Consider the following 25,584-nt stretch of genomic DNA (forward strand, 5'->3'; position numbering starts at 1 on the left):
AACCAAACCATGGATGTGTGCTCATCGTTATTGGTTTTTCATATTCGTGCTCTCTACGAATAATGTAAATGTTGCATTGTCCCACAGTTATTTCAAAACACATTCCCTCTGTAATTATTATGGGTTTCGGTGTTCCAAAGTCCAATTTCTTTGTCAGTACCGATGGAGAAGGTATTTTTTTTTGTGGGTGGCGTCTATGCTCCTTTTATATATATATATATATATATATATATATATATATATATATATATATATCCTAGCCTGCGCTCACTTATCACCATCCATTATTGCTTCTGCTAAGAATTTCTTCTCTAGGTCGACTCTGTTTAGTTTAATAACTCTTCATCAATGTGAAATATATATTTTGAGGCTTCATCTCTAATTGATGATGAGTTTAGTTCTTGCTTTCAAATTATTACTTCTCAATGGTATTTAACCAGTGGAGAGAGGCTATGCACATTCCTTCAACTTGGTATAGTTAGGATTTGGAAACCATCTAATATAGCTCTCAAATGCCCTAAGAGATAAGTGCTAAGTGTGGAAAATGGGGAGCACTTAGGCTCTATTACTTAGTGTTGACCTAAATTAATCATGTCCCTTTTTATTTCCTTTGAATAAGGTTTATGACTAGCCTATTTCCTCTTAGAATGGAAGTGTATATTATTATGGGAAGATATAGGTATCCAAACCTAGTGAAAATCATGGAAAATGAGGGACATGTAATGAGAAGAAGATTATTCTTCCTCGGTGACATGCGGCTTACATAAAATAGTACAAAACAGTAAGCCTAAGGATTAAAGAATGACACTCAAGTCAAGCAATGTTGTATAAGGTCTTTAAAAAGATCATGGACCTGCAAAATGCTAGATCATAGGAGAAATATAGGGATGTCTCACAGAATGAATAATTTCTTATTGATAGTGATACATCAATAAAACATTTCAATCTTAGCATGAAATGAGATAAAGCCAACATGTGTTGCTAGAAGATTTCAATTTGAATGAAAAATGAGATAGAGCTAGCAAATATGACTAAAATAAGTTGATATAAGCACGAAATGAGATAGATCTGGCATGTATCACTAAAATATTTCAATCTGGTCTTGAAATGAGATGGAGTTAGCATGTATCCCTATAAGATTTTAATCTAACTATAAAACTAGATAGATCCAACATGTATCAATCAAAGATTTCAACCTAGTCATGAAATGGGATAGAGCCAACAAATATCATTGGAAGATTTTGACTTGAGCATGAAATGATATAGAGCTAGAATCATCACTATAAGATTTTGATTTTGATCAAGAAATGATTTTAACCAGTGATGTATCACTTAGAAATTATGATTTGGTAGCAATACAAAATTTTCTAAGCCAATGATATATTGCTTGAAAAAATCAATCGAAGGTTGATAAAGGAATTATCCACCCTCAAGCTCAGGTCCTAACAAAACATTTACATGTATTGTGATTGCAAGGAAATTATCACCATCTTATATGTAATACACATAATGATCTGATTTGGGTCTCATAAATTAGACCAACCAAATGTTAGTGGAATTCCATTTTGCAACCAATTGTGCCTTGTACTTTCCAACACTACCATATAAGTTAAACTTTTTTTAACCACCCATTTACGTCCAATAGGATTATGTGCATGAAGAAATGGGACTAGGCCCATTGTATCATTATTTTTAAGTGCAACCATTTCCGCATCTATCTTTGGTTCCTCTCTTTCAAAGTTATGGGCTCATTAGTGGTAGAAACTGAACCACAGATACATGTTAAATTAGAAGGACTATAAATATACCTCTATGTTTCCTCCTTAAGGTTTGAGATGGAGTTTCATCCTCCTCTTCCAAACCCTCTAAACGCTCCTACTCATCTTGTTTACTTCCTATTTCATCTTTCTTGTTCTTGGGTTCTAGCTAAACCACTAAGTTCTTCTGATCCCTTTCTAGATAAACCACCATGGCATGGGGCAGTAAAATAACATATCTATAAAAAAATATTGAGCCACATGATCCCAAAGCCTGTACCCTTTCACATCAATACCTAGAAGATGAAGATACATTTCACTACCTTGCTATCCAACTTAGATCGACTTTCGATAAGCACATGAGCATATGGATCACAACTGAAAATGTGAAGATAGTGAAGTGTGGGATTATTGGGACGTTCTAATTTTGAAGTTATAGGTCATATGGCTCTCCTCACGACATAAATAAAAGTTTTATTACACCGAATGATCCAAGCATGAGATTGGATCAAAGTTCCTCCAAAAACACCCTTCGAGAATGTCATCACTCCTTGAGCCATCTTACACCTTACATGAGAGAAAAGAAGCTAGGAACCACATCATTCATAGTAGGTATCATGTTAGGCCCAACTTGCAAAACTCCACTAATCTCCTTTCCTCTAGGATAGTGGAATCTTATCAAGACTCTATCATGGCCTACTATGCTAAGAGTAGAGCCATAATCATCAAGGTATACCATCCCACCATCAAATTTCTCATACACATATAAAAGCTAATGCCGATGGGAAGTGATATGGAAGGCGGCTTTAGAGTGTACCAACCATGCTATCTACATCCCATGAGTTATCAAAGCTACAACAAATGCATCTCCAGCATCCTCTTGAGAATGTTTTTCAGATTCATCATCATAATCATTATTTTTTGTATTATTATTATTCTCCTTCCCTTCCTTCCAAGCCATTTTATAACGCCCTACCTTGCTACAGTTCCAACATTTTGCCTTAGATTTTCCAAGAGACCTTTTGTCTCTGGGAGGATTTGGATCTACCTTTTCCTCTCTTCTTGTCTTTGTTGTTAAATCTTCCATGAACAACAATTTAGAAGCATTCCACCTCAAGTCTTGTAAGCAAAGCAACCACGACATCATTGAGCATCAATGTCTTTGTTGTGCTTGGAATGGCCATTACCAGGTTGTCTCATGAATCTCGCAAGGATCCTCCCCATCAATGCTCACTCCAACTAAGATCAACTAAGTCACAATAGTATTAAATGTCGTAGTGTTAAAATTTGAAAAGAACTCTACATGCTAAATAACATTTTAGACCCAACCAAAATAGAAAAAGAATGGATAATCTAGCTAATATAGGAGATGACCTTTTTGGGGTTGAATTTCTGTGAAATAGAACAAGAGATGACTTTTTTGGGGTTGATTTTATGTGAAATAGGACAAAGACTTTTAAGAATCACATGTTTAAGTTACCAAAGTGCCCTAAGAATTACCCTAAATCCATTTACGCATTTAAAAACTCATTGTTAAAAACAAGAAATCACAATCTATTAGTTAGATAAATTGAACTTTTTTCCTTAAAATTTATAATTGTTGTGAGGTTTACAACTCAATAAATTTGTTTCCCACTAACTTGTGATATTATTTAATATTGTTATTGATTTCAATCAATAAATAATGATGGGTTACTTTCCTCATCGCATGATGGGTTGGGTTATTTTCCTTGTAACTCGTGGTTTTGTCCTCATTACTCACGTTTAGAGTGTGAATGAGAAAATGGATTTTGGCTCCCTGACTGCCATGCCAGCCACTCAATTTAGCCACTCCACGCTTCGAGAGAGTAACGTGGTCATTGTCCGCGGCGGACATTGGCATGATCATCGAGCCAATCATTAAAAGAGGCAACGTATTCCTTTTACGGTTGAGGATCGTACGATTTATCGTTCCCTCTGGAATAATCGTAAAAACAAAAGACATGTTGTCGCCCACTTGAAAACCGTGCTGGCTCTGTTCCCTATTGAGGGCAAGGAATTGCCTGATATCGAAAAGTGGTCGGAATTTGGATAAAAAATTTCAGAAAATGTTGTAGAGGCAGTGTTTGAATCGTGTTTTTGATGGTGGAAATGGATTCAGCACCATCAAAAACGTCTACTACAACTAAAATTTGAAAGGTTAACCACTATAACTTGGATTTACAAAAAATTTGAAAGGTTAACCACTATAACTTGGATTTACAAAAATCTTTGCCGATTTTCTCTAAATATGACCAGAATTTCCATAACTTTCCAGATAATTCCTCCGGCTAATTAGACTACGCCCATCGTTATTGGTTTTTCATATTCATGCTCTCCACCCATAATGTGAAAGTTGCATTGTCCCCGGTTATTTCAAAGACACGCTGCCTCTGTAATTATTACGGGTTTGGTGTTCCAAATTCCAATGGAGAAGATATTTTTTTACTGGGTCATGTTAAATCCAAATTATTCTCGTTAAATTTCAAAATTTTGAAATTTATTTACCCCCATTCCGATCAGATATTTTTTTATTGAATCATATAATGAGGTGAAAGAATGACTCAGAAAATCATAGAAATTCGAATTCTATTTAAAAAAATTTGGTAAAAAATTTGTAAATCCAAATTATTCTCGTTAAACTTCAAAATTTTAAAATTTTTTTACCCCGATTGCGATCACTCTTACCCATCCTGCCCATTCCTCATTCCTCCTCCACCTCGTTGCCCATTCCTCATCCGCCTCGTTAGACGCCTCCTTTTTTCCGCGTCGACTCCTTTTTTCCGCGTAAGTCGTGTCTATGCGCGTTACGTTACTCTCACCCGCGATTTGGCAATCAACCCAGCTACTGCCTGCGCCCACTTACCATCCATTACTGTAAGATTTATACATATTAATCTTAGCCTGCGCTCACTTACCACCATCCATTACCACCGTCCATTATTGTAAGATTTTTGCTTGACCCAGTAATCGGGGTATCAGAGCAGGCTTAGGCTCTTGAAGGTGTTCAAGAAGCTGAAGGGAGAAGGTTGTTGCTGCAGCAAAACCTCTCAGGCAGACAGAAGACTCAGACTTCAAAGGATTCAGTCAAGGAATGGCCAGCACAAGCACTGGTATGGGTTTGTTTAACACCCAGCTCCCACAGTTTAATGGGAAGAACTATGACTACTGGTCAATAACTATGACAACCCTGCTTGCCTCCCAAGACTTATGGGAAATAGTTGAAGATGGCTTTGAAGAACCAGCAGATGAAACTGAGTTCAATGCATTAACTCAGGGAGAGAAGGATCTGCTGAAGAACAATAGGAAGAAGGACTCAAAAGCCCGTGTGTTGTTGTATCTAGCAGTAGACCAGAGTATGTTTCCAAGGTTAGCAGCAGCTAAGACAGCCAATGAAGCATGGAAAACCCTTAAGACAGCGTATCAAGGCATGGAAAGAGTGAAGACAGCAAAGCTACAATTGCTGAGAAAGGATTTTGAGAACTTGAACATGAAGGAGTCAGATAACATTGACTCATTCTCCACTCATGTGATCGGTGTAATAACACAAATGAGAACTCATGGAGAAACCATTGAAGATAGAAGAATAGTGGAGAAAATATTGAGGGTCTTACCCTCAAGGTTTGATGCAATTGTCACCACCATTGAAGAGACAAAGGATCTCTCAAACTATTCAGTTGATGAGCTACATGCATCACTGATAACTCATGAGCAGAGGTTGAGTAGGAATGAAAACTCATCCCTTGAGCAAGCCTTCAAGACCCAGATGTCCTTTGGAAGAGGCAAAGGTCAAGGAAGAGGAAACCGAAGAAAAAGAGGCAGAAGCCAGAACAGAGGTGGAAGGAACAGCCCAACAAATGCACAAGGAAGAGGCAGCAATCCAAATCAGAACCAAGGCCAAGGCAGCAGCCAACAAGGAGGACAACATCATACTCAAAGACAAAGGTATGATAAGTCTAATGCTCAATGCTATTATTGCAAAAAGTATGGACATTATGCTAGTGATTGTAGAAAGAAACAACATGATATGAACAACAGACAAAATGCAAATGTTACAAGAGAAAACAGCAGTCAAGACAATGTTCTGTTAGCTTGTAACATGGCTGAAACACATAGTGAAGACATATGGTTTTTAGACTCAGGTTGCAGCAACCATATGACCGGAAACATAGCCTTCTTTTCTGCCCTAGATAAAAATGTGAAATCAGAAGTCACATTAGGAACTGATAGTAAAGTGTCTGTTATGGGAAAAGGAGAAATAAAAATATTTACAAAACAAGGAGAAAGGAAAACCATAGCAGATGTATACTATGTCCCCGGAATGAGATGTAATCTCTTGAGTATTGGACAGCTTGTCCATAAGGGGTACAATGTTTTCTTTAAAAATGATGTGTGCACCATCATGGATATACCACCCAGCAAAAGATGCATTGCTGAAGTGAAGATGACAAGGAACAGGATGTTCCCCCTCCGGATCAGGGCAGACATGAAAAACAAAAGGGAAATGGCAGCAGTCACCCAAGAGGCTTTTCAAAGCGTGCCAAAGGATGAGAACTGGTTATGGCACTTGAGATTTGGGCATCTCAATTTTGGAGGCCTAAACTTATTGAGCAGAAAAGGAATGGTAAAGGGATTACCATTGATAGAGAAACCGGACAGCCTATGTGAAGGCTGCATTTTGGGAAAACAACACAGAGAAAGTTTTCCATCAGGGAAGAGCATAAGGGCAAAGACACCCTTAGAGATTATCCACTCAGATTTGTGTGGACCAATGCAAGCTCCATCGTTAGCTGGCAGCCTATATTTCTTGACATTCATTGATGATTGTACAAGAAAGACTTGGATATATTTTCTTAAAAACAAAAGTGAAGTGTTTGAGAAATTCCAAAATTTCAAAGCACTTGTGGAGAACCAAAGCGGGCTGCACATAAAAGTATTGAGAACTGATAGAGGAGGTGAGTATATCTCCAAGGAATTCCTAAGATTCTGTAGAGAAAATGGAATTCATAAACAGTTTACAGCAAGGTACACTCCGCAGCAAAATGGAGTTGCTGAAAGGAAGAACAGGACCATCATGGATATGGCGAGGAGCATGCTGAAGGCAAAGCATTTGCCAAATGAGTATTGGGCTGAAGCTGTACATTGTGCAGTTTATATATTGAACAGGTGTCCTACAAAAGCAGTGATGAACAAGGTGCCAGAAGAGGCATGGAGTGGGAGAAAGCAAGGAGTCACCCACATGAGAGTTTTTGGGTGTGTGGCCTATGCACACATACCAGATCAGCTAAGGAGGAAGTTGGACAGCAAAGGGGAGAAATGCATATTCATTGGATACAGTGAGGAATCCAAGGCATACAGGCTGTACATTCCATCTACCAAGAAGTTCTTTGTCAGCAGGGATGTTCAATTCATTGAAGAGGAAGCTTGGGATGGAAGCATAGAGAAAACAGTGAATGTCAAAAACTGTTTGTCTCATGATGAAGATGAAGAGGAGGTGGCTGAAATACATCCCCAAACAGCAGCGCCAACACAAGGACAGCAAGGTACACCATTGAGGATCAATGAGAGTGCTTCTCCAAGCACACCACAAGGAGGAAATTCAAGTGCATCTTCAAGCACTTGCACACCAAGTGAAAGAGGTAAGAAATTTAGAAATCTAAGTGAAATTTATGAAGAAGGAATGAATTCCTTATTTGCCTTGTATTGTCATGTTGATGATCCTATCCATTTCGAGGATGCAATCAAAGATAGGAAATGGATAGAAGCTATGGATGAGGAAATTAATGCCATAGAGAGAAACAAAACATGGGATTTGGTTGAGTTACCAAAAGGCAAAGAAGTCATTGGTGTGAAATGGGTCTACAAGACCAAGAGCAATGCTGAAGGCAAGATAGAAAGGCATAAAGCAAGGCTGGTTGTCAAAGGCTACAAGCAGCAGTATGGGAGAGATTATGAGGAGACTTTCGCACCGGTTGCAAGGATGGAAACCGTGAGAGCAGTGCTGTCCATAGCAGCACAAAACAAATGGAAAGTCTACCAAATGGACGTGAAATCAGCATTCCTAAATGGAGTGTTAATGGAAGAGGTCTATGTGGAACAGCCTCTCGGATATGAGAAGAAAGGTGAAGAGCACAAAGTGTGCAAATTGAAGAAAGCTCTTTATGGGCTGAAGCAAGCGCCAAGAGCATGGTACAGCAGGATAGATTCATATCTATTAGATAATGAATTTGAAAAATGTGAAGGAGAACCCACAGTCTACATCAAAGAAAAGGATGGTAAAATTTTAATTGTTGTCTTGTATGTAGATGATGTTATTTTCACTGGAAATGATAGTTATCTTATTGAGAATTTTAAATCAGTCATGAAGGATGAATTTGAAATGACTGACATGGGTTTGTTGAGATACTTCTTAGGCATAGAAGTAGATCAAAATGAAAAAGGAATTTTCATATCTCAAGCAAGATATGTAAATCAAATTTTGGGCAGATTTAACATGCAAGAGTGCAAGGCAGCAATCACTCCCACAGTGATGGGATTAAAGCTCAGCAGAGAGGACAGCAGCAAGGACTTTGATCCTAGCTTGTATAAAAGTATTGTTGGCAGCCTTATGTATTTAACAGCAACTAGGCCTGATTTAATGTATGCTGTTAGTTTGATTTCCAGGTTCATGGAGAGGCCGAAGGAGGCACATTGGCAGGCAGCAAAGAGAATTTTGAGGTATGTCAAGGGTACCAAAATGTTTGGCATATTATATAGCGTCTCAGAAAGTTCAGATTTAATTGGTTACACTGATAGCGATTGGGCTGGAAGTGTAGATGATCGGAAGAGCACTTCCGGTTATGTATTTCATATGGGTTCAGGAGCCATTTCATGGGCTTCTAAGAAGCAGTCCATTGTAGCATTGTCTACAGCAGAGGCTGAATATGTGGCAGCAACAGCAGCAGCATGTCAGGCAGTGTGGATGAGAAGAATGTTGAGAAGCTTAGGCCAAGAGCAGGCAAAAGCGACAGTGATATTTTGTGACAATAGCTCAGCTATTGCGTTGTCAAAGAATTCAGTGTTTCACAAGAGAACGAAGCACATTGATACAAGGTTTCATTATATCAGAGATTTGGTAAGCAATGGAGAAATCAGCTTGCAACATTGCAGCACTCAGGAACAGGTCGCAGACATCTTGACAAAGCCATTGGATCAGAAGAGCTTTGAATTTTTGAGGAAGTGTTTGGGTATGATTGAATGCCCGACAGTTGAAATTAAAGGGGAGTGTTGAAAATATAATCTCAACTGCGATGGCCGATATCGCATATCGGCAAGTCGGCATATCGGCAAAATGAAGTGAAGGCATTATAAAGGAGCCTTTGTGTTTTGCGATAAGCGAACGCCGATATCGCATCGGCAAAGTCAAAGTGAAGGAGTTATGAGGAAGCTCTTATGTTTGCGATGAGGGATCGCCAATATCGCATCGGCATTTCGCTATCGGCAATGTCATGAGGGTCGAAGTTTTTGACATGAGTAAAGTTGCGATGGAGTGGACCCGATGGCTTCCCAAAACCAAATTGCATAATGTTTGAAATTCACCCGACGGCAAATATTAAATGTTGCGTGGAGTAAATCTAAGTTTTGGTTGACCATACGTCTTAATGAAATGTCATAGTGGTAGGTAAAATATTAAAGTTTTACATAGAGTTCGTAAGTTTTTTTTATGAGAAGGTATGGGCGTATGTACTTGTTAAATTAAATTCTGTATGGGATAGTTGTATGTAATTAATCACTGTGTTGACCATTGTTTCATGTATGGCACACGGGAAGTTTAAGTGCGTGTTCACAGTAGAGTAAAAAGAGTGGTGAAGCAAAAACCAAGTGTTGTATTGAACACACAGCAGTGTGTAAAAAGAGAACCAGGGGATGTAATTTTGGAGTGATAAGAAAACCTTGTGTGGTTTTTGTGCACAGCAGTGCAAAGAAGAAAATGGTGAAGCGAGTTTTTGTAACTCTGTAAGTTTTGTTTTTACAGCAGCATGTAAAAGTGTTTCACACCAGTGAATGTAAATTTTGTTTTACAGCAGTAAGCTCATGTAAACTTTTGTTACAGCAGTAAGTTGTTTTTCACAGCAGTGAATATGAAAACAATTTTAGAGTGGTAAATCCCTCTCAGTAAAAGAGGATGAAGTTTGTATTGGTTTTAAATGAATAGAAATTTCTTATGGTGAAATACTCTGATTCTCTGAGTGAATTTTTTTTTAAAGTCTTCTGTGCATAAAAGATCCTGGAGCAAATCCTGTAGAGGTAAAACAGAGCATTGCCTCTGTGTGTTTGAATATTTGGTTTTTGGTATTTTCCCCATTTAAAGAAAAATACCCAACAGGTTCATGGCAATGGGGAAGGGTTATTCACTACTTTGCCCATTCCTTTTGGTTTTACTCATTCGTGTTTTGCAAGCTTCTCATCATGAGTGGGATGAAGCTACTTTGTCGACTCTCAGAGTATCAAAATCCAGTTCCTTGGCGCCCAGAGAAACTTATAGAACAGCGTATCATTTTCAGCCCGTTAAACATTGGATGAATGGTATATAATTTTATTTGTTTTGTATGTTTTTATTTTTTCCATCTGCAGAAATTTTAATCATGAACTTGGGATTTCCTGTCACTAATGTGTCTGATTGTGCGTGCGTGATGGGCGTTGCGGCAAATTACTCTGAAGACCCAAATGGTGAGTATAAGAAATGAATTTCAAAATGACGTGAAAGCTGCGTTTTCCCTGAACAAGCTACTATTTTACCTAGGATGTAATGAAAATGTGTGTCCTTTGCCTTGGGAAGCAAGTGTGGATTAGAGCAGGCTTAATATGCATGATCTGCTGTAGATGCCAGGAAGAGGATTTTATGTGACAGATAATTAAATAACTTGCACTGTAATGATTTTGAATCGCAGCGCCATTGTTCTACAAGGGCTACTATCATCTGTTCTACCAATATAATCCCAAGTCGGTTGTGTGGGGACTCATCATGTGGGGGCATGCAGTTTCAAGAGATCTGGTAAATTGGGTACACTTGGCTGATGCAACTATATACCCTGATGAATGGTATGATGCCAATGGAGCCTGGTCTGGATCTGCCACTTTCCTACACAAAGGGAGCCCTCCCGTAATCTTATACACAGGATGCATCAATGCCTCGGAACAAGTTCAAGCCATGGCTGTTCCCAAGGACCCATCGGATCCTTTGCTGCGGGAGTGGAAGAAGATCCCGCAGAATCCCATCATGCTGCCTATTGGCATCAACGCCAGTTCCTTTAGAGATCCAACGACGGCATGGTTGGGATCAGACCAAAGATGGCGAGTCCTGGTGGGCGGCAAAAGGGATAAGAATAAAGTGGGAATGACATTGCTGTACAGAAGCAAAGATTTCGTTAAATGGGTGAAAGCCAAACATCCGCTGCACTCGGCCAGGCATACTGGAATGTGGGAGTGCCCGGATTTCTACCCGGTGTCCCTCTATGGCAGCCATGGCCTTGACACCTCAAGCACGGGTCCCTCTGTGAAGCACGTTCTCAAGAACAGTTTAGACAATACCAAAGTGGACTACTATACAGTGGGCCATTACTTGCCTCAGTTGGACAGATATCTCCCCGACAATGGATCTGTCGAGGGCCCCAATGGTCTTAGGTATGACCACGGTAAATTTTATGCGTCCAAGACCTTTTTCGACGATAACAAGTCCCGTAGGATTCTGTGGGGTTGGATCAACGAATCCGACAGCTTGGCGGATGACCTCAACAAAGGATGGGCTTCCCTTCAGGTATCTATATTATCCTAATTCTTACCTGATCTACTCTGTTTCTGCTTGGTGCATCATAATACTAGGTGCTGTTTGATGTGCAGGCGATTCCTAGGGTTGTGCGGCTTGATCCTCTTACCAGGAGAAGCCTAGTTCAGTGGCCAGTGTCAGAGCTTGAATCTTTGCGCGAGCATAATATAAGGAAGGACCACGTTGTTTTGGAAAGAGAATCGGTAATGAAGGTGGAGGGATTCAACTCAGGAGCGGCGCAGGTAATAGACATTACGAAAATTAATATCTAATTAGATATTGTTAAGATTATAAGAATGGATATATGTATGTGTGTCGGATTGCATTGAAGAATGCGATGAATATAAGCACACTATATGCATACGTGATTGCATTGCATTGCAGGTGGACGTGGAGGTAGAGTTTGAGTTGGGAGGCGACTATGAAACAGTGGAGGAGTTGGAGGGAATGACAGCTCAAAGCTTGTGCAGTCGCGAGGGAAACAACAATACGAGGGGATTCGGGTTGATGGTGTTGGCATCTGATGATCTCAAAGAGAGGAGCGCTGTCTTCTTCAAGATTTTCAAGGGCAGACTTCATGGCAATGTCCACAGAAAGGTGGTCTTGTGCGTGGATCAGAGCAGGTGCAGCGGGCCTATATTTAATATCAAAATTATTGATCATATATTAACTGATCAGGCGTATATTTAATAACAAATTTCACTTAATTGTAATTGTAATTTGAATGAAAATATAATGTGCTGAGGTCAGGTCCACGCTGCAACTGGATGTGGATAAGACGAGCTATGGAGGATTTGTGAGCGTGACGCCCCACCAACGGTCGCTATCGCTTAGAGTATTGGTAAGAACTGTGTAGCCAATTTTCAATCAAAGCTGAGGTTAGCATTAATGGAATTGGAGTGGAGGGATTGATTACTATTCATGTGTGCGCAGGTTGATCACTCAATCGTGGAGAGTTTTGCAGAGGGAGGGAGAACATGCATTACGTCGAGGAGTTATCCGATGATGGCGGTTAATGAGAAAGCTCATCTCTTCGTCTTTAATTATAACAAATCGCCCCTCCTCCTCCGTCGACTCTCCGCCTGGCATATGAAAACTGCCACCCAAGTATACCAATCCAAGTGAAGTGAATTGTGATGTGGTTGTTTCTCTGTCAAGAGTTGGGCCAAATTCACCTTAGTGCAACCGCCTGGCCTTGGCTTGTGATTGTGTGATCACAGTTTTCTTATATTACCGACCTATGTTACATGATCAGAATTTTTAAAATAAATAATGTTTTAGGGCAGTCAATGATATCATCGTCTGCATGGCATGGCATACTGAATCGTGATGTGGATGTTTCCAGCTCGATATGGTGTGTTCATGTGGATTATAATTATGATTTATGGTGTTTTCATGTGGATTATAATATGATTTATGATGTGGATTTGGTGTTTTTATGTGGATTATAATTATGATTTGGATTTGGTGTTTTCATGTGGATTATAATTACGATTTATGGCTTATGGGTCACAATGATGATCTAGCGATAATATAATGATATAGTGGTTGTTTCATTTTGCAACAATGATATATTTTTCTACATTTAGTCTTATATATTAGGTAATGTATAAGGGTTAAATGTGTTAGTTTGAGAACTTATTTATGGTCTCCAAGTCTAAAAGGCATTAGTGTAATCGTTATGCCCTTGATTTTATCCTCTCAAAAATGTCATGGTCTTTAAATTAGTTTGTGGTAGGAGACTAGTTTCATCCATATTTCTTTTTCTCAAAATTCTCATGTGTGGTGGTTTCATAACTCTTCCATGGCCATTAATATTGAGAGGTATCTTTTAGGTCTTATGTCCATTTATTTCATCTCTGACCCACTATTATGAAGGTCTTCTTACCTATCTATGCTCTGAAATACCTCCCACTCGTTCTTACTTACTTCTGATTGAAGCCCAAAGACGCCATACGTTGGCCATGTGTGGTGGTTTTACGCCGTTTCCCTGGATGTCAACGCCATGAATCCTCAATCAAGGCCTAAGGCCATTGATTTCATCCCTCTACCATTGTCATGGCCTTGATAAATATATGTGGTGCACGCTACCTCCTAGTGGCATGCTATTCATAATGGGGGGCTAAAGATTCCCTACAATAGCCACGTGTTGTAGTTTGATGCCTCATTTATGGACCTACAACCGAAGGATCTTTTTTTTTTAAACGATGGAAAATTAGCCCACTTGTGAATATTAGCCCCTAAAATTTTCCATGGTTTTGAGGCCTCACTCATCATTTTCAAGTTGAAGAATTCCACTTAACAATGTTCATTTTCCCATTTTGTGATTTGAGATCATGTTGATGGCCTTTGAGTTGGAGAATTTCAGAGAGTCCATGTGTCCTAGTTCCAAGCATGCTTCATTGTGCTTGAGCATCAAAGGGTATATTTAGGGACTATATACTATGAGTGGCATTTCTATATGAGGAGGAGTTCATGACCATCAAGGTTGTGAGTTTTGTTGTCAAGCATATTACATATTTGTTACAACGTATATGCATTATTTGTATATAAAAAAATGCATTGTGTTCAGATTCAAACCCTTTTCTTTTCACTCAAAGAAAAAACAATTCTACATTTGCATGAAAAATATTGTTTTGTTACTCTATTTAGATTTTGATGTGGATGTGGATGTGGATGTTTCTCTATTTAGATTTGATGTTTCAATGTTGAAATTATGACTTATGAATCACAATTTTAATGTAATTGTGCCATAGTGATATAGTGGTCTCCTGCTAGTCTTATATTTTACAATAATGACATAGTGATTGTGATCATCTTATATTTTGTCATCAACCCAATCAAGCATCTATATGGTGTGCAATACATCCTAACGATAATATTATCATAGTGAGAGGTGTAAGATCCCCCAAAATGTTCATGTTTTGTGGTTTGAAGCCTCATTTATGACCCTCAAACTTCAGTAAAACCTTTCAAGGCATGGGGTCCTCAATTTTAGTGTCTGTCGACCATTTTTATAATCCATGGTGTGTAATACCGCTTAACAATGTTCATTTTCTGATGTGGTGATTTGAGATTTTGTTGATGGCCTTTGAGTTGGATAATCCTAGAGAGTTCATGTATCTTAGTTCCAAGCATGTTTCATTGTGCTTGAGCCTCAAAAGGTCGATTTAGGCACTATATACTATGAGTGTCATTTGTATTTGTATATGAGGAGGATTTCATGACTATCAAAATTGTGAATGTGATATCCCCAACCATTCACCGATTGGACCCAAATAATATTAATAATAATAGTAAGAAACAAATAAGCAACAATTGCCCATAGTTTTTGTTTTTGACTCAAGTATTGCCCATAGTTTCTTCTAAGCATCTCAGCTATAAAAGGAGGATGAAGATCGAAAGCAAGCGATGGAATTTTTGGGGTTTTTTATTCATCAATAGTTTGAGAGCTCACACGAGTTTGTAGGTAAGGATTTTCAGGTGAGATCCTCAGCTTCTCTTCAGTGGGATTTGATCTCTCACCCTAGGAGGCCACCCAACTTCGGTGGTCCCTCCGATCACCCTTGTCACGCCCCCAAATCTTTTTTCCTTAAATTGGCTGGGTGCGGCACCGCCTAAGTTAATAACTTTATCCACTGTTAATTAACTTTACGAACTACGCCTTCAACAATTCATAATAATCATGAATTAACATTATTAATGTGCGGAATCCATCAATAATACAAGAACAATAATAACCCAACAAGAATATACAAGATATAATCTTTGTTTTATTATGTAGGAGAAATTTTACAATGACCGGGAGCCGCGCTCCACCGGCGTTCATAAACAAAGCGGGCGCCCACCCGTGCAAGAGCACACGGCGGTCTGCCTCAACCTTAACTGAATATAGAATACAACATACACAAGTTCTTTCGTTGAACGGGCGGGCGCACCCGTGCACGACCCGTGCCCAACCCAAACCAAACTTCCGTGTATACCTTGGCGGGTGGGCGCCCTTGCGCACCACCGTTTCACACTACAACCGCGCTGCACAACTCCGTCGCCCGTCTCGGCGGGCACATACCTTATGCGACCTGCGGTAGACTTCGCTCTTCCTTTTGTGCGCACTTCCAAATGTGCGAAGGAGAGATGCCAAGAAGTGTTGTCCAAATGAGCGCATACTCTATGTGTATATACGCTCCAAACATGAGCGTCGTCCATCATCCAGCCGACCTCACCATCGTGTAGCCAGCGCCCCGAACAGTCATCCAAACGCCCCTCCAACGCGTCGGCCTGCCCTTGTTCGCTTTGCCCAGCCTACACTATAAAAACGGAGCGCCAACCCATCGCACTATATACTTGCGCTTTGTTGGAGCTCGCATTTCTGTTTTCGTTTAGTTTCGCGATGGAGTGAACGCGCGCGCTCGTCTATCCGTCGCACCGCACAATGCTTGCCCGTGCACGCGCTCTCAGTCGCCCGGCGCTCGCCCATCGCATCACAACGAAGGTCTTACATTCTCCTCCACCTGAAGTCGTTGTCGTCCTCGACAACATACCATCCTCCAAGCGTCAATATCCATGATGTCAACTCCTCCACATACTGCTACCATCATCGCAACATATGTAGAGCCACCGTCTCCATCATGTCTCATCTTAGCAACCAACTGTCACCAAGATACTCCATACCAATGTATGTCATATTTCAGATGTCCATGATCATCGACCACCTTGTCACAATCTCCCCATGCTGCTCCCCACCATGGAAGGTTGATCCCTCCAACTCAAGCTACATGTCCACTGCAACAATGTGTCAAACTCCATCATGTCTTCACCACCATGTGCAAAACTTCCCATGATATGTCAACAAGTGCTAAGACACATCAACCATGTGCCAAAATCTCATCTCAACAATATGTCATATATCAGAAGTCATCTCAATCCATCATCATCAACCACCATGTCACAATCTCCACATGTTGCTCCATCGTGGAAGGTTGGTCCCTCCATCTCAAGCTACATGCCTACTGCAACATATCGTGTCGACCTCATCATGTGTCGTCCTCATGTGAACTGTCATGCTCAAACCATGAGAATGCACATCCTCATGCCACCATCAGTCGGTTCTCAAAACATCTTGTCACATCCTGAACTCGATCAAGCATCCATCCAATTTAAGTAAACCATGCTTAGGTCCATGAAGTAGTCCTCATCTCATCTGCAACATGCTGTCCATGATGTTTGGTGTCAATGTGCTACATGAAATCAGCCACATTTATCCCAACATCATCCATATGTGTGCCTCCTCCATATGAAGAGACCATCTCATCAAACTCCAACTCTCAGTATACCACATTCAAGTCCATGAAGCTACCTCCATCACATCTGCAATATGTCAACCGTCAAGTCTCCATAGAAACAAGTATACACCTGTCTCATCTATCCATGTGCTGCCCATGATCGTAGATCAATCAACTCCCATGTGTAATAAGTAGTTGAGTCTCGGCTCAACCCATGCCCTAAGTGTTGCCACCAAGGAATCATCATTGTTGTAACTCCATCACTCCAAAGTGTCTCATATCGATCCTCCACATCAAGTCACTCTTTCAAGCCATTCCCATACATGTACTTTAAAGTATGCACCTGCATCAAAGTCCCTGACCATAGCTCCTCAATGCATTAGATCCTCCACCATATATGAAGTCCCCAAAAGTCACAACAACCTCATGTCATCATGAGCTCCATAAGTCATCCTCAACCAACACCCTAGCAAGCATACAAGTCTCGGCCCAAAGGTCTCTACAAGATGCCTTAGCTCTCCATGTAGTAAGAATGCCCCATAGTCTGCTCACAACTCCATCCAAGTCCATGGTCTTGTTGCACAAGAATGTACAACCTCTCCATAGGCTCACAAGTAATAGTTTCCATGTCACACTAGCGAATCCACCTCCACAACATCCTTGCTTTGGCACTCCTCATTGGATGCCCATAAGTGACACCTCTACAAGTGCTCCACATAATGTCCCTGCATAAGACTGCCATGCTTCATGTCTCCAACCTAATGTCCATGACTATGTTGCCCATGTAATCCAACCAAGTAGACCCAACACAACAATCGATCATCCTCATCCAAGTCTTCAATCTTCGGTCAAGGCAAAAACGAAGACCAAGGAGAGTCAGAAGAAGAAAAACCAATGGGTGATTAGGAAAGTTCTAAACTTGTAGATGCATTACAAAAGATTGTCGCCACTTAAGATACCATTATGGAACTTCTTAAAGTACAGATGGGGCAAACTAATGTGCAAAGCAATAATAGGGAAGGTGGTTCTCATTCCGGAGGGGATGGTCCGTCACATGAACTGGTCAACATTCGGGGGCAGCGGTCCGTCTGAAGAGCATGCTAACGCTTAGAGTAGTGCTTTCAACCGACCAACCATACCGTCATTCTTGGATGATTTCTCCAGAGAGCAAGACTCTCTTTCACCAATTGCAAAAACAACTACAACTTAGATGAAGGAGTATGTTACGTTGCCTCCCAATGTTAAAGCTACCTTAACTGTCAATGAACATTACTACATGAGGAGTAAACATCATAGGAAGATAGCCACATATTTGCAATGTGTCAACCCTCAAGTCTCCATAGAAGCAAGTATACACTTGTCTCATCTATCCATGTGCTGCCCATGATCGTAGATCAATCAGCTCCCATGTGTAATAAGTAGTTGAGTCTCGGCTCAACCCATGCCCCAAGTGTTGCCACCAAGGCATCATCATTGTTGTAACTCCATCACTCCAAAGTGTCTCATATCGATCCTCCACATCAAGTCACTCTTTCAAGCCATTCCCATACATGTACTTGAAAGTATGCACCTGCATCAAAGTCCCTGACCTTAGCTCCTCAATGCATTAGATCCTCCACCATATATGAAGTCCCCAAAAGTCACAACAACCTCATGTCATCATGAGCTCCACAAGTCATCCTCAACCAACACCCTAGCAAGCATACAAGTCTCGGCCCAAAGGTCTCTACAAGATGCCTTAGCTCTCCATGTAGTAAGAATGCCCCATAGTCTGCTCACAACTCCATCCAAGTCCATGGTCTTGTTGCACAAGAATGTACAACCTCTCCATAGGCTCACAAGTAATAGTTTCCATGTCACACTAGCGAATCCACCTCCACAACATCCCTGCTTTGGCACTCCTCATTGGATGCCCATAAGTGACACCTCTACAAGTGCTCCACATAATGTCCCTGCATAAGACTGCCATGCTTCATGTCTCCAACCTGATGTCCATGACTATGTTTCCCATGTAATCCAACCAAGTAGACCCATCGCAACAATCGATCATCCTCATCCAAGTCTTCAATCTTCGGTCAAGGAAAAAACGAAGACCAAGGAGAGTCAGAAGAAGAAAAACCAATGGGTGATTAGGAAAGTTCTAAACTTGTAGATGCATTACAAAAGGTTGCTGCCACTCAAGATACCATTATGGAACTTCTTAAAGTACAGATGGTGCAAACTAATGTGTAAAGCAATGATAGGGAAGGTGGTTCTCATTCCGGAGGGGATGGTCTGTCACATGAACTGGTCAACATTCGGGGCAACGGTCCATCTAAAGAGCATGCCAACGCTCGGAGCAGTGCTTTCAACCGACCAACCATACCGTTATTCTTGGATGATTTCTCCAGAGAGCAAGACTCTCTTTCACCAATTGCAAAAACAACTACAACTTAGATGAAGGAGTATGTTACGTTGCCTCCCAATGTTAAAGCTACCTTAACTGTCAATGAATATTACTACATGAGGAGTAAACATCATAGGAAGATAGCCACATATGGGGGCCCTTCGTCAAACAAGGATCTGCAAAAGGCAGTGGGAAAGATAACTCTTCCTTATTTTGAGGGATCAACAAAATGTTCAGCGTGGTCATGGGTGCAGAAGCTAGATACATATTTCCAACTCAATCCCATGCGTGAGAAGGATGCCATTAAATACGCCACACTTCATCTTGATGGCGAAGCACATGAATGGTGGAAAAATGACATGATCACTCTAGGGCATACATGCATCATCTCTTATACAGAATTCACACAGAGATTGATAGAAAGATTTGATAGGAAGGACCTTAAATTGTACTTTCGAGAGCTTAACCAGCTCCAACATACAGGAAGCTTGGAATCATATATCACAGAATTCCAGATACTAGCAGTAATGGTCACCGACCTCTCAATGGCTCGGATCGTTATGTTATTTATAGAAGGGTTTTCAGAACCTTTGCGTTGTTGGGTCAAATCCTACCAACCGGCGACCTTGCAGGATGCAATCAACGAAGCAAGAGACATGCAAGATGGAGTACCCAAGGCCAGGTTCCTACCTAAACCAACTGTCCCTCAAAAGGGGAAAGAAATCAAGGAGAAACATAGGGAGCCATCTGGGAAGAGCCAGTTGGATGATGAAACCAGGAAAGACCTCAGAAGGAGATGGCTATGTTTCTCTTGTCAGGAACCTTGGGCACCAGGGCATCAGTGTATAAAAGGGAAGGCCCACTATATTGAAGTATTTTCTGAAAGCGAAGATGAAGATGAGAAACCAGAACCGAGTCAAGGAGAATCACAGGGCATGGGGGAAATACAGGACGAGACCCAGGAAGGGATTATTTCCTCTCTCACAGGGGTGCCATGGTATCACACTCTTCGGATCAGGGGCATTATACAGGGACATAAAGTAACTATGTTGATTGATGGAGGGGCCTCCCAGAACTTCATTGATGCAGAATTTGTAGCTAGAAGGGGATTGTCGACATAAGAGTTTGGGGGATTTACAATTCTGATCCCTGGAAAGAAGGAGAATAACCGTGTGCCGTGCACTAAAATAGACCCTAATATGAATCTATCAATGGGGAACTACACAGTTACCGATAACTTTTTTGTAGTGGATTGCCCATACTCTCATGTAGTATTAGGGGTTCGATGGCTATATTCAATCGGGACCCACACAATAAACTATCAAGTCTTGGAATTTTCGTTCACAGGGCCAAATGATAAGAAGGTAATGTTGACAGGAATGCATACATATCCACCCAAGATTGTGACATCCAATAAGATGGAGGCAGATCTTCGTCATGGGGATATTATTTGGGTGGTGGAGTGTAGAATCATGGAGAAGAAATCAACAAAACAACATGAGTATCCCCCTAACATCATGGCATTTTTGCAAAAACACCTGAAGGTTTTCGTAGATATACCCCCAGGATGACCACCAGACAGGGGATTCGAGCACATCATTGAACTAGAGGAAGGGGTCCAAGATGTCATCACTACCCCTTACCGACACTCTAAATTATATAAGGATGAGATAAAGAAAGAAATCTAGGAGTTGTTGGCATTAGGACACATTTGACCAAGCTCGAGCCCTTTTGCTTAATCAGTAGTATTGGTCAAGAAGAAAGATGGATCATTAAGAATGTGCATAGATTATCGGTCTCTAAACAAGAAGACCATAAAGAATCGTTATCCTATCCCCGAGATCTATGAGCTAGTGGATGAACTGAAAGGGGCCAAGTAATTCTCAAATATTTACCTTCACTCAGGTTATCACCAAATCAGAGTTGGGGATCAGGACATTCCAAAAATAACTTTCAGATGCCACTATGGACACTATGAATTCCTAAGGAGTATCATTTGTGTTTGAGGAGGATTTCATGGCCATCAAGATTGTGAGTTTTGTTGTCAAGCATAATGCATATTTTTCAAAGCATATACACATTATTCATATATAAAAATTCGTTGACTTGGCCCATTCAAACCCTTTATTTTCACTCCAAGACAAAATAACTCTACATTTTCATGCAAAACATCATTTTGTTCCTCTATTTATATTTGAATGGGGATATCAATGCTTCTCTATTTATATTTGGTGTTTCCATGTTGAAATAATGGCTTATGAATCACAATTTTAATGCGACTCTGATATAATGATATAGTGTGGTCATGCCACTCTTATATTTTGCAGTAATGACATCATTCTCCACATTTAAACTATATGACAATTTTTTCCCTAAAACCCTTAATCTTCTTTTATAATATTATATATAATGAAATAAAAATATTTATCAATTTTATTAAAATTAAAATTATTAATATATTTGAAAACTACTTTAATAAAAATATAAATATCACTACCATAGATTATATCTAACAACAATATAAAGTGGTTTTTCATATATACATTTCTTTTTATTTATTAAGTCAATATACATAATTATAAATATGACTATGTTTTATTATTTATAAAAATATTATATATATGATATATGAAAGTGTGTTAATTCATTTATAATGATGGGTAATCTTGTGTAATGTGTCGAGAAAATCACATGTCTCCAAATATATATTTTTTTGTTTAAAAAAATTAAAAAAATTCGGATAGAGACGAAACTTTGAAATATAATAACTAAGTTTTTTTTTTCAATAAAAAATTACTAATATTAATGGCTAATAATATGAATATTTTTTAATTTTGATTATAAATGATATTTTATAAAATGTTAATTACTTTTTAGTATATAATCAAGTTGTTTCTTAGGTAACAACAACTACAAAGTAGAAAAACAGTATTGAAGGATCTTTGGACGATCCCTGTTACATCTTTCCACGGTTCCGACAATGAATTGGGGTTATACCCCTTTCCTTTTCTGATCAATTCTTCACCAGTATTTAGAAACAGGGGGCTCGCGTTCTCGAGAGAAATGTGTATCTCGTACCTCTTTTCTTCTTCTGTCAGAAGACCTGTTACTTTCACTATTGCACCTTCACTTACTTGTATCTGTATATTTCTCACTATTGTTGTGTTATTGTCCAAATTCTTCATGAATTCTAATGTTATCTCATTATCTAAACCCTATAAACACTCAAAATACTCCATCCATCCAGCTTGAATCAAGATGTTGCACACCTGTTCTGAACCCTGTAATTGAATAGGTTCATATCGGACCGAATGGACACCCATTGTTATGGTTCAACATGACACAATTTTGTAGGAAACAACAAAGTTCAAAATATATAATAGTAGTAATTCCAAACAGAGTATAGAGGCTCAGTGATCGTGGCATGCAAAGGTATTTAAAATTTCAAATAATAAGTCATTTGTCAGTGCCAACTTGCCCCCCCAATAAAGATAAAGGACGTCTGCGATCGTTAATCAGGTTTTAATGGATGATAGGTTTTTCACGATTGGAGGATAAGCTTTTATTAATGTAGTGCAACAGAGTAACCATAAAAAGGAAAGAATAGAAAGTGGAGTGTATCTATAACACGTGAGGAGATCATTGAGATTTTTATGACTCGTGCGATGTAATGATAACTCAAATTATTATGATCCACGGAGGGTGCAGACAAAATAAAGACGTGTGGAGATTTATACAAAGAATAGATGGATTGCATCAAGTACATCATTAGAGAGAATAAAGGAGATTAATTTATAATGTTGGATTTCCGAAATAAAAAAAATTATTCCTAGTATTTAGAATTATAATGAAAAACTCATGGACAACCAAACATCACCACTTTATAGGAGGATTTTATGGATATCCATAATAAATTTAACTATATTTCCTTATTAATTTTGAAGGAACAAAATAGCCAAGCTATATTGTAATTTTTTATTTTACTTCAATACCACAGACATGGTCTCTGTTGGTAGCAGGCGTCCATAGCCTCGACAAGGTTGTGTTTATAACCCTTTGAGATGTCATTGTCCCATTTACTAAGGAAGTTTCAATTCTATATATATATATATATATATATATATATATATATATATATATATATATATATATACAGAAGGCCATTATTATGGCACGATAACCAATTCATAACAATGCCTTTCACTAGAGCTAATGAGGTGAACAAGCCGACTCGTGATAGGACCTCTTGTCCTTTGACCAGAAGGCCAAAGGCCATTACCCTAGCTTGGTAACTAGAAGTGGTAATGTCACTCCACTAGATCTTATGATCATGGTAGGTTGACTCGTGATGAGGCCTCCTATCCTCTGTTCAATTGTGATTTTTAGTAGATTACTTAGTAAATGGGATGGCATGTCAACTCTTTAAGAGCTAGGGATGGTGTAAAAAGTATTATAATAATTACTTTTTTAGCTTGCTAATTTTATCCTCAAAACTTATGATCGTTTATTCTTTAGAGATTGGACTGAAAGAATGCTCCTTAAGTTGTGATGGGAGGAATGTATCATAAGTATTTTTATGGATTTTCTACAATATCAAAAGGGATTAAAAATCATGGAAATTTGACGCATGGTTACCCCCGCTTACACCCACAGTGTGCATGTAAAATGCATAAACACATTTGTCCCAGGAATTTTAACTCTCTAAGGAGTCAAATCTTCACTTAGAATATGGTTAAGGCCCCTTTCTTAATCTCTACAGATTAATTTATAGACTAACCAAGTCTAGCCTTTAATCCATCCTTTTCTTTCTATCGGGACTCATTAACCCTTATAAACTTAATTCACTTTAATATCGGGACTCATTCAACCTTTATAAACCTACATTAATTCTTATTCTCTCATATAATCAAACCCCCACTTTAATCTTTCGTAATCTTGGACTTACTACATAATCCTCCATATCGATGCTTTTATTATTATAAACCATTTATAATGGAAATACCCATCAAGCATGCATAATCATACCTTTTCCACTTAAAATACGGTCTTTTCACATTTAATGAGGATTACCTTTATCGCTATCGCGATTTTCCATCTCCACAGTCACATTAACACACGACTCCATCTCCTCCAATATGCGGATTAACATAACAAACTTCAATTCATATAAGTCGCGCTCAATAACCTTATCAGGTTCGCCATATCACTTGTTGCATTTGTTTTCTGATCCAACTCCATATAACATTTGCGATGCGAATTGATCTCCACCGTTGATCTTCCACCATCAGATCAACGGCTGATTTCTTCTCCGAACAAACACAACTTTCTCGATAGTCTTTCGTCGTTCATCTGCAATTAGTGGATCCAACGGTCCACAACGACTTTGGGTAGATAACAAGCACGAGGATTAACTGCTTGAAAAGCGGTTTCCTCTCTCCTCCTCGTTGCTACATGTCGCTTGATGAGTGGAATCGGGTGCCCACCCTTCAATACCACTTACCATTCTTCCTCCGCCCGATAAATCGCTTATAATTTTAAATCCGCCTTCCTTCTTGACTAAAGCCCGAGCTTTTTAACACCTGATGACTATTGATCTCCAAGATCCAACGGTTTCCATCCACCGACGATTTGCTTCTTCGTTCAACCCTTTTTCTTTGACTTTACTTCGTTTCTTTAGTGTCTACTCTGTGGTTTCAGGTTTCTTCAATGGTTTCATTTTTTTCGCTCTTCCGCTGCTCAACTTCCTCTAAGCTTAACTCCGCGAATTATCACTTTGCTACCTCCCCAGAGCTTCACTCTAATCCTTCAATTGGATTAGATGATCTATTATGGTTCCTCCGAATCATTCTTCTTCTCTGTGTATTCTACATAAGTCTACCTGCACACATATATCATATAGAATTCCGATTCACTCATAAAACATCAATCAATACTTGAAACACACACCTTTTATAGTTTCAGGACAAACCTCTCTATTATATAAATACAAACAATTGATTACATATCGAGACTCTCTGCCTCTCAGGCCTGATCTTCAATATCAGTGGCCTCCTCCCTTTACGCTCTGCCTGTAGGCTTAAATTTATACCAGAAAGGTTTTGTTGAACTAATTCTGGTTCAGATCCTTAATCTATTGAACTCACTCCTAAATGTCCTATCTAGTTCCTCGAATCATGAAACTACCTTAAGAGTTATAATTGAATTCTAACTCTCTCGTCATTATTAACCACTCATGTTCTCCTTCATTTGAGAGCATTTACAAAATATCTCACATTATCTAATTAATTCCTATCCTACTCACTCAAAAGCCTAAATATTACATTAATTCAACACTTA

General features: G+C 39.4%; 1 protein-coding gene across 1 annotated transcript; it reads left to right on the forward strand.

Annotated features, from left to right (window-relative positions):
• The first annotated feature begins 10,150 nt into the window (after positions 1-10,150).
• Positions 10,151-12,705, forward strand: LOC149153881 (beta-fructofuranosidase, cell wall isozyme-like). The gene is made up of 7 exons (XM_089443958.1): positions 10,151-10,340; positions 10,476-10,484; positions 10,706-11,571; positions 11,655-11,822; positions 11,965-12,203; positions 12,331-12,421; positions 12,514-12,705. Exons 1-7 carry the CDS (start codon positions 10,151-10,153, stop codon positions 12,703-12,705), a joined length of 1,755 nt encoding a protein of 584 aa, XP_089300084.1.
• The last annotated feature ends 12,879 nt before the right edge of the window (positions 12,706-25,584 follow it).

This window comes from Pinus tabuliformis, chromosome 9 (genome assembly GCF_031772625.1).
Source record: "Pinus tabuliformis cultivar Carrire ecotype Pingquan chromosome 9, CPIR1, whole genome shotgun sequence".
In the NCBI taxonomy this organism is placed as follows: domain Eukaryota; kingdom Viridiplantae; phylum Streptophyta; class Pinopsida; order Pinales; family Pinaceae; genus Pinus; species Pinus tabuliformis.

Excerpts from the sequence above, each read along its gene's own strand:
- LOC149153881 (XM_089443958.1), top strand. The coding sequence starts at position 10,151 with ATGGGGAAGGGTTATTCACTACTTTGCCCATTCCTTTTGGTTTTACTC. Across the intron at positions 11,823-11,964 it reads TCAACTCAGGAGCGGCGCAG|GTGGACGTGGAGGTAGAGTT; the intron begins GTAATAGACATT and ends ATTGCATTGCAG. Across the intron at positions 12,422-12,513 it reads CGCTATCGCTTAGAGTATTG|GTTGATCACTCAATCGTGGA; the intron begins GTAAGAACTGTG and ends ATGTGTGCGCAG.